At 37.3% G+C, this 10,000-nt stretch overlaps 2 protein-coding genes and 1 long non-coding RNA gene across 9 annotated transcripts in view; 2 read left to right on the plus strand and 1 right to left on the minus strand.

Annotated features, from left to right (window-relative positions):
- LOC123500060 overlaps window positions 1-5,060 on the plus strand; it is a 12,121-nt gene extending 7,061 nt beyond the window's left edge. The window contains exons 1-4 of one of the 5 annotated variants that reach the window (XR_006673159.1): window positions 2,245-2,264; window positions 3,247-3,376; window positions 3,816-3,960; window positions 4,479-5,060. This is a non-coding gene — a long non-coding RNA (uncharacterized LOC123500060). Of the gene's footprint in view, window positions 1-2,244; window positions 2,265-2,444; window positions 2,763-3,246; window positions 3,377-3,815; window positions 3,961-4,478 lie in introns of those variants that run through there. The other 4 variants (XR_006673161.1, XR_006673160.1, XR_006673162.1 and 1 more) reach the window with 4 other exon arrangements.
- Window positions 1-10,000, minus strand: part of LOC123500059 (protein lin-52 homolog) — a 23,012-nt gene that overhangs the window by 11,455 nt on the left and 1,557 nt on the right. The gene's annotated exons all lie outside the window — the stretch shown is intronic.
- LOC123500056 overlaps window positions 9,380-10,000 on the plus strand; it is a 46,127-nt gene continuing 45,506 nt past the window's right edge. For all 3 annotated transcript variants that reach the window (XM_045248681.1, XM_045248683.1, XM_045248682.1), the window contains exons 1-2: window positions 9,380-9,604; window positions 9,759-9,870. In XM_045248681.1, coding sequence (XP_045104616.1) covers window positions 9,386-9,604; window positions 9,759-9,870 — 331 coding nt within the window. In that variant the 5' untranslated portion in view covers window positions 9,380-9,385. The remainder of the gene's footprint in view (window positions 9,605-9,758; window positions 9,871-10,000) is intronic.

Genomic DNA, 10,000 nt, shown 5'->3' on the forward strand with positions numbered 1-10,000 from the left:
ACATAAAAACATTTAAAAATGTCACGAAAGGCATTCGATGATTTATCCTGAGTTATCCCTTGGCTGTGGCTTTCCTAAAATAAACACTCACTTTGATAACGTAGTCCTGTTTATGAGGGTCGGTTTCGTAGCTTAGTCCAGTAATAAGATGAATTGGAGACGTGGAAATACCAACGCAGTCTTGTTATTGTCACCAGAACCTTAAAAAACACTCGTAAAATCGCAAAACCACTCTTTAAATCCCGTGTCAATTCAACCGGAGGCTTTTAAATGTGGCGGTATCTGCTACCTAGCACACCCCCTACCGTCACGAAATGTTGGTGTACTGGGTGTGTAGCATTGTGGCGCCGCTGTCTGTCTTTGTGTAGCCACAGTCGCCGTATTAACTAGCATATTACTTGAAAAGAAAGTTTGCCCTCAGAGTGGTATTGATACTACTGCATAAATCGGTAGTACAACTTGTCCTGTACTTATATTTGTACTAATAAGAATGATATAATTAAGTATTAATTGTAGTTATTATTCTTATTATACTATATCATAATGTGAATCCTGCTGGTTGCTCACTGTTAACGCGCACATTAACTATAATATGACATTTTGATCAGGAGTGTCTTAACCAGGCTATGGCTTGTTACTCTACGCTTGTTTCTTCTTAATGTAACAACCATCAAGCAAACATAACCAATGTGTCTGCATGCCTGTGTCTTTTCTTCCAGCGGAAAAAAAGACAACGAATCGGCCCCATAATATGATTACTTTTATTTAAGTTACGACATCACAAGGCCTGAAGCACTAGCTATTCAATTTTAAATACAACAAGCTTCAAGGAACGAGTGGTTATGTAATGTTTACCGGGCGTCAGAACAGGAAAATATTGAGTTTAGTGGCCCTTTCAATTCTGTGATATGCAGTAATTAACAGCATTATAAATAATATGTGGAGTGTCTTTAAGAATTTTTTTAAGATGTGTGCAGGTGTGGTGAAGAACTGGTAAATGTGTGTAATTCACCACGGTCGTCTGCTGGTCACCCAGCCAGTCTTCCCCATTACGGAGCGAGCTCAGAACTCATAGACCGATCTTCGGGTAGAACTGAGACCACAACACACTCCACACACCGGGAAAGCGAGGCCACAACCCCTCGAATTACATCCCGTACTTATTTACTGCTAGGTGAACAGGGGCCACACATTAAGAGGCTTCCCCATTTGCCTCGCCGCCTCCGGGATTCGAACCAGGACCCTCTCGAGTGTGAGTCGAGCATGCTAACCACTACACTACGCGGTATGTGTGTGTGTGTGTGTGTGTGTGTGTGTGTTTTCAAATTTATTCACATTGGCAGTAATTAATTCTTGTTCGACAATAAAACGTACATACTCACTCATACATACAGATACATACATATACACACATACATACATACATATATACAAAATAAATCCTCATCAAAAATAAAATAAATGGATCTACAGAAAAATAAATAGATAAGTAAATAAAATAAATAGATAAAAACATCAAAAACATTACCACGAAAAAAAAGCAAAAAAGAAAATAGAAACACATGAATAAAACAAACGGATACAAACAAATCCTCCCTTTAAATAAAAACATCACTAATTAAATAACAACCATATGCTCTCTCTCTCTCTCTCTCTCTCTCTCTCTCTCTCTCTCTCTCTCTCTCTCTCTCCATTAATTACCTTACATTTATATATTATTTTCTCTTATTCTCTCTTTTTAAATTAATTACTCTTAATTTGAAAATGTACACATATCACGAGATGGTAGGACTGAGAGAGAGAGAGAGAGAGAGAGAGAGAGAGAGAGAGAGAGAGAGATGAAATGATGGAACGAAGATTAGAGAAACGAAAACAATGAAAGGGAACAAAACAGCAAAATTAAATATATGAACGGAACAGAAAGATAGAAAGAGAAAGATAGATAAAAAAAAAAAGGGAGACGGAAAGACAGAGGAAGAGAAACGAGAGGAAATATAAAGAAAATAGAGAAAAAATAGAAAGTGACAGTGACGAAAACAAGAAGAGGGATAAGGAGATTGAAGAGGAGAAGAAGAAGCAAGACACTTCCGGGACATTTTTCGTAAGCTAAAATGTCCCGGAAGTGTCTTGGTCATGATTTATCTGCGCATGCGTGGATGGCTTATGCACTGCCAGATGCACGATGAGTCAGGAGTCCTGACTCGGGACAAGATTTACTAAGCATACTGCGCATGAGTGAGCAACTTGTCATACTGCACCATCATGTATAAGGATAAATACATGTATTTCCCAAATTCTTTCGTCGTATATACAGTCAAATAAAATGTTTATTAAAAATTCAAATGATTGGCATATAAACAGGTCATTAATATCACGAATAAATAAATATCTCCATCTCAAGCATGATGATTCCCCCCGATCGAACAGTTGTCACTTAGTGGAATCAACGAGGATTTTTAGGAGAAATGGAGTGTTTTAAAGGAGTAGAGAAATGAAGGAATAAAAATTAGGAGTTCTTTGTAAAGTTGAGAGATGGTCAAACTTCCTCCCGAACTCTGCAAACTCTTGATATAATGTCCATGGAATTGGCAAAAGGGTAACAAAAAAGTGAGGGCCACCAGGGGAGACGAGAAGCTACGCCGACTCGAGCTTTCCGTGCAATGTTTGGTGCCCATCCCATCAAGTTGTCGCATTTTTTCCGTACTTACTTGTGACCGTTGTGCTTGCTGATTCTTCTGATCTTCGATCATCATGGCATTTACGTACGTAGACTACTTATTTTCGTAACATTAAGTCTAATACACATCTTAGGAGAAAAGGAACTTTCCCGCCCTTGGCGTTTTTGGGCACTGTCCCCGAGAAGTCGTCCCGCACGCTCGCCTCCATTCCCGGCAGCTCCTCCACCCAGCTGATTTAACGTCACATATATGAAGCCACGCTATTGATCAGAGAGAGAGAGAGAGAGAGGCTCGTACTTATTAAACGTACCTAAGAACGACGCAAAATTGTGCTCAGCTAGGAAAAATTCCTAGGCACGACTTATAAAAGTGACCCAGGACAATCCTTGTCGGTCCTAGGTATTTTCGCCTAGGTATCGTTGCTACTTTGGAAAAAGATGCTATACTTACCGTAGTCACGACAGAAAAAAAACTGCATAAATTGCTTGAAATAAAGGAATAATATATATCTTTTATAGTGGAAAAATGTTTTATTATTTTTTTCATTGTTTGTTTTATCTTTTAAAAGCAATGAATACATATTTTATGGATGTGCTGATGCCAACAAAATGTAATGTAAACAAACCAGGCAGGCCAGCAGGTACTGCCAGTCAGCAATGAGTAAATCAGCGCTCAGAGAAGGGATAACGCGGCACCAGGTAAGATAATTTTGAGGCATTTATATTGTGTGTAATAGTGAGAGAAGCAATCTTATTATCTACGGCCTGAAATTTAGCAAAGATAGGCAATCATGCACTATTTGGTTCAGCAGTAAGCCAGAGCCTATTATAATTAAAGTTGTTTAAGAATAAGCTCCTTTTTTTTTCTCTCTAGTTCCACCCAACCAATGGAATTTAATGTAACTTTACGAATTCCCTATAATGTATAAATTACTCAACCAAACCTAAGCTTGCACAACTTAACTTAATCTTCTTTTTTGCTCATATAAACATTCTTTCTGGCATTCAACATTTTATCATTACATATATATATATATATATATATATATATATATATATATATATATATATATATATATATATATATATATATATATGACATATATATCAGATTAGTAATATTATGTACTTTTTTCAGGAGGCAGGAAACCAACCGTTCCTGTCTATATCCCAGTTCAAGACAAACTTCTGGTCGTGATTGGGGATAACAACACCTCAATTTCAGGTGTTGAGAATGCCTGTGACTGAGAACAACCAACAGCTGTTATCAATGTTCCTGTAGGGTACGTCTTTTTTTTTTTTTTTTCCCTAAGGATATAAGTTTGCTACTATACATTGGTATTTGAGATTCATTATACCTTTCATTATTCATATGTAAACAAGTTTTCTTTCTTTCTACCAACTCTTAAGTAACATATTGATGGTCCTCATAATTTGCAGTATATTGAAGACCATGGGGGTAGAAATTTACATATCTTAAATGTTTATTTCTTTAAAGATTTTATTTTCATATTGGACCAAATGATTTCACTTAAATACAAAATTGATATAAAAATTAATTGTATACACATGCAGTAACAGACTAGTCTTGGAAGTGCAGATTTGTAAACGTGATACCAAGGTTTACTAGGGACATACACCTAGTTCCTTTTTGGTTAATTTAGTCCTTGTATGGTTATATTACAGTCAATCATTATTAAGTGTAGGGTTCAAATAACACAAACCTGCATATTATAAAAAAAAAATATGCTCTCCTAAGTATAAAAAAAAAAAAAAAAAATCAGTATCCTCTCTCCCACAGTTGGTGCAGCAAGCTATGGCAGGAAAACCAGAACATCGAACTGCTGCAGAGGGATAATAACTTCTAGTGCACCCATCCTCTGCATCATTGCAGGATCTTGCCAAGATGACATTTGAGGAGTTCCATCACCTGTCTGAGAAAGAGAAAAATAGATAGGGCTCAGTATGTTGATATGCAATACAAACTAGCTCAAATATTAAAAAAAGTCATTCTTTACCATCTCCTCTTTCAGTAATATTATACTATTTTATTTTCATTTTGTATGGTAACCGTGGCATAGTAATAAGGGGCAAGCCGGGCAAATGCCCTGGGCAGCACATTTCTCAGTGGGCGGCACAAGCAAGGCTACTGAGAGTATTGGTGTTCAGACTGTTATTTTAGAATTTGCAACATTGAAGGCATGCAAAATAATGATTTAAAGTTGATGTATGTATAATATAATATGTATACATAATACACAAATGCTTAATTTTACATTTTGATTATTTTTGGGTGCAGCATTTCCAGGTAAATCTATCTCTCACTATGCCGCTGTATGAAAGGGCTGTGGTATTTAACAGAGTATAAAATATTGTGATGTGTCACCTTAGTATTATTCACTACCTATCTTAAAAAAAAAAAAAACTTCCAGTAATATGTATACCTAATTCCAACTGAAGCAGTTTATGTAAAGTGGTTCTGAATTGATCAGAAAGCAAAATTCAGTGGTTATATTAGAAGAAATATCTTGGTTAGGTTAAGTTTAGCTAGGTTAAACTTGGTTAGGTTAAGTTTAGTAAGGTTAAATTGGTTTAGGCTAAGTTTAGTTGTGTAAAACTGAGTTACGTTATCTTTGGTTAAGTTAAATTGAGTTAAGTTTCACTACATTAACTTTGGTTAGGTTAAACTTGTTAAGGTTAAGATTAGTTAAGTTACATTGGGTTAGGTTAACTTTGTTTAGGTTAAACAGTTAGGTTGGATCAGATTATATTATTTGCTTCACAAATAATGACATGATAACAGATTATTTGCTTCAGTACACTTCTTACATTCAGCCATATGGTGTACACAAGACACTTCTTTTCACCACCCTTGAAATAATCCAATATTAATTTTATCCATCCCACGTATAATCCTTATCCATACTTTCATCCAACAGTGTTTTAAAGCCACTCATCTCAGCAATGACATGTTTACTCAGCCCATTCACAACTATGTTAGAGAATGAATATCTACCTACATGTTATGTATATCATAGTTTTCCTAGCTACATCCATTGTCATGTCTCCTATCCTGTTTACTTATTTCTAAAACCTGATTGGTTTCTTTTACCAATTCCTTTCACCCATTTGAAAAAAACAAAACATTGTGAGTGCTTATTTAATATTCATGCTTTACAGCTCCACAATACACTGATAACATAACATATAACATAACATAAATAATAGGATAACAAAGGGCCACCAGGGCCCATCTAGGTTATCTTGTATCAGTCGCACAGCGACCTCGTCATCAGTACTTAAAGATACACTTACAAGTACACAATACATTATATACTAATTCTAAATATTTGGCCCATTATCAGGGCTAAGTCCTGCAGCGAATTCCTCTACAATCTGTGATCCCCATACATGGGGATCATGTCTTGTTTAACTATAGTAAATTTCTTATAAAAACTATCATGCAGCACTATACATAATTATAAATCTAATAAATTTAAGTGCTTATCTAATCTGTTTTTAAACATTGTCAAACTAGTGCTATTTACAACCCTCTCTGGCAATGCATTCCAGAAGTCTACCACCCTATGACTAAAGAAATATTTTCTTATATCTAACCTGCAGCCTTGCTTTCTAATCTTCCTGCCATGATTTCTAGTCCTACTTCCCTCCTCTAAGGTAAAGAAAGATCTCACATCTATGTAGTTTGTATCTGAGAACATTTTAAATAACTCTATCATATCCCTCTTATACATCTCCTCTCAAATGAAAACATGTTTAATTCCTTTAATCTATCTTTATACTCCAGGCGCTTTAATGCTGGTATCATCCTAGTTGCTCTTCTCTGAACTGCTTCTAACATGTTGATATCCTGCCTATAATGGGGTGACCAGGCCTGTATGCAATACTCTAAATGGGGCCTAACATAGGAATTATATAAGCTACGCACCACTTCCTTACTTTTATAACTAACATTTCTTTTTATAAAATCCAGGATCCTATTTGCCGTATTTCTTGCTTCTAAACATTGCTTTGAAAATTTCATAGTCCTGTCTATCACTACTCCTAAATCCTTTCCCTCCTCTACTGCCTCTAGCCAACATCCCTCCATCTCATAGCTAAAGTTTGTGTTGTCTTTACCTAAATTCATAACCTGACACTTTTCAGATACAACATAATTGTTACTCACCTTAGTAAAATCACCACCTTCATCTCAGGTATTCCTCTGTGTCGGACTTTGAAGGGCGTCTCGTAACATGTCTGTCACAAATATGACCCGTACACGATCCAAGCAATTCATCTTAACGAGTTTTTCGTCGTTATAATCACCTAGCACGTCTTTCCAAGGACGAAAAATCTCCAGGTGACGTCTGCGGTCTTTTACGCCGTCATGTTTTTATGTCCTAGGCGCTACTTGACACCGCTAGGCCACGTCCGTACTTGACTTAAGCAAATTCCTAGGACGCAAACGTTTTTATAAGTAGGTCCTAACGTTTCCTAGGCAAAATATGCGTCTTAGGCAAAGTTTTTGTCCTAGGCACCTTATATAAGTACGGCCCAGAGAGAGAGAGAGAGAGAGAATATGATCACGAATAAGAGAGTGAATATGGAGAGAATATGATAATGAATAAGGAGAGAGAATATGATAATGAATAAAGAGAGAGAGAGAGAGAGAGAATGATAAAGGAAAAACTTGTCTCGCAACGTGAAAGTGATCTCACACACACAAAATAAATAAATAAAATAAATGAATAAAGAAAAAAAAAAACTAATATTTATAAACATAAATGAATGTCTGCTGTCTCGCGACGTAAGTGATCACACACACACACACACACACACACACACACACACACACACACACACACACAGTCTGGAGACGTAAAGTGATCTCACACACAAAAACTAAATAAAAATAAATAAATAAATAAATAAAATAAATTGATAAAAAATTATAAATAAATAAATATTAATAAATACAAATAAATGGCAGCTGTCTCCCGACGTAAAAGTGATATCACACACACACACACACACGCCCGGTAGCTCAGTGGTTAGAGCGCTGGCTTCACAAGCTAGATGACCGGGGTTCGATTCCCCGGCCGGGTGGAGATATTTGGGTGTGTCTCCTTTCACGTGTAACCCCTGTTCACCTAGCAGTGAGTAGGTACGGGATGTAAATCGAGGAGTTGTGACCTTGTTGTTCCGGTGTGTGGTGTGTGCCTGGTCTCAGGCCTATCCAAAGATCGGAAATAATGAGCTCTGAGCTCGTTCCGTAGGGTAACGTCTGGCTGTCTCGTCAGAGACTGCAGCAGATCAAACAGTGAAACACATAAAATTGCTGTATGCTGTCAGGCGACAGCAAAGTTCTCTCTCTCTCTCTCTCTCTCTCTCTCTCTCTCTCTCTCTCATGATATTTGTCACGTGAAATACGATGAAGTTCCTTGAGACATGTCATTTATTTTAAGTGTTACGCAAGGGTAAAAAGGTTGAGAAACGCTGCCTTATTCGATACCATGTTCTCTCTCTCTCTCTCTCTCTCTCTCTCTCTCTCTCTCTCTCTCTCTCTCTCTCTCTCTCTCTCTCTCTCTCTCTCTCTCTCTCTCTCTCTCTCTCTTTATTCATTATCATATTTTCTCCCCTTATCCGTGATCATATTATCTCTCTCTCTCTCTCTCTCTCTCTCTCTCTCTCTCTCTCTCTCTCTCTCTCTCTCTGACCAATAGCGTGGCTTCATATATCTGACGTCAAATCAGCTGGGTGGAGGAACTGCGAAGGGGGAGCCGGGAATGGAGGCGAGCGCACGGGACGGCTTCTCGGGGACAGTGCCGGTTAATCATTGATAGATCCAAGTATAGGTAAACTCCAGGAACGTGAAATCTACTGTTTCGAGGTTCAGCAAGTGTGAACAAGACAGTTGGTTTTGTAGGTGACGTGTTACGTGTGAAAGATTTTACAACACAGATCTGCTCAGAGTAGTCTTAGTTTGTCGTATGATTGAGACTAATTAACCGAGAAAAGATTTAAATGTGAGTCATTCAGAGTATTAGAAGGCTGCAAGGTCGGTAATTGTTTTGTCCAGCAACCTTGACCAGATTCAAATAGGGCCAGGTCACCTTTGAAACCTGTATTTCAGGTAGATGAAGAAATCTAGTATATACAGTACAGGTAACAGTTACAGGTATTGATAAGAAGTCTGATACTGTATTAGGAGGGTATATTATGTACTGTAGTTGGCCAAAAGTTGTACTGTATTGTGTCATATGTATAATGACCCATTTATTTTACAGGGCAAACAATTCTGTGGAGGAGTTTGAGCTGGCCTGCAGGAAAAAGTTTGCAGAAGAAGACGTGCTCCACAAGAAGGTTATCTTCTATTTGCAAACGAAGAAGTACTCAGCTGGAACCACGTCAGCTGAGAGGAAGCGCATATGGAGGCGTTCATCGTCCTTCGAGTGGATTGAAGCAGGCAAGTTTTGTTTGAGATGCTAGGTTTTATAATTACTGTATATATATATATATATATATATATATATATATATATATATATATATATATATATATATATATATATATACACTCTATTAGTCTGTTATTTTGTGTGGCCATGTATTAATATTAGAGAGAAGAATGTTATACTGTATCTTTGATTAATATATAATGTGTAGGATATTTTTCTCGGAGTTTATTAGATTTTCTGTACATATTATGTTCCTTATGAGTTTAATTTTACTTTCAGACAAGACGCTGTATTTCAAGGCCAAAGAAGGAAGAAAGAAAGTTGTGAGGAAGTTTGAAGATCTCGCTGAAATCTTCAAGTTATATCACGATAGTCCTGTTGGAGGGCACAGTGGCTGGAATGCCACATACAAGAAGATCTCCAGGGTCTACACCTGGAAAGCTATGGTGGAGGACATCCAGAAATTGGTAGGTTATGTGAGCCTGAAATGGTGGACCATTGAGATTCAAAGTAGAGATTACAGTACATTACTTTACATCGTTTTCCACTTTCATATGAATATTGAATGCAATACTCTTTTAATCCTCATTGGTCACCAAAAATTTTAAATATTTTTTCCAGACTGCCACTTGCAGCCAGTGCCAGAGGTACAGCCGCATCAAGACCGTGGCACCGGAGATGAAGCCCATCAAAGTGAAAGAACCGTTGGAACTGATTGGAGTAGACATGATAGGTGAGTACAGAACTGTAGCAGAATTAGCAGTTTACTGTATTTTGCCCACATGTCGGGTGACCCATTAGAGAGTTTGTACAAATGTAGAGCTTGCTCGGCTGCACTTAGAGTTAGTTGACTTGGCTTTGCA

The sequence above is a fragment of the Portunus trituberculatus genome, chromosome 50, assembly GCF_017591435.1.
Source record: "Portunus trituberculatus isolate SZX2019 chromosome 50, ASM1759143v1, whole genome shotgun sequence".
NCBI lineage: Eukaryota > Metazoa > Arthropoda > Malacostraca > Decapoda > Portunidae > Portunus > Portunus trituberculatus.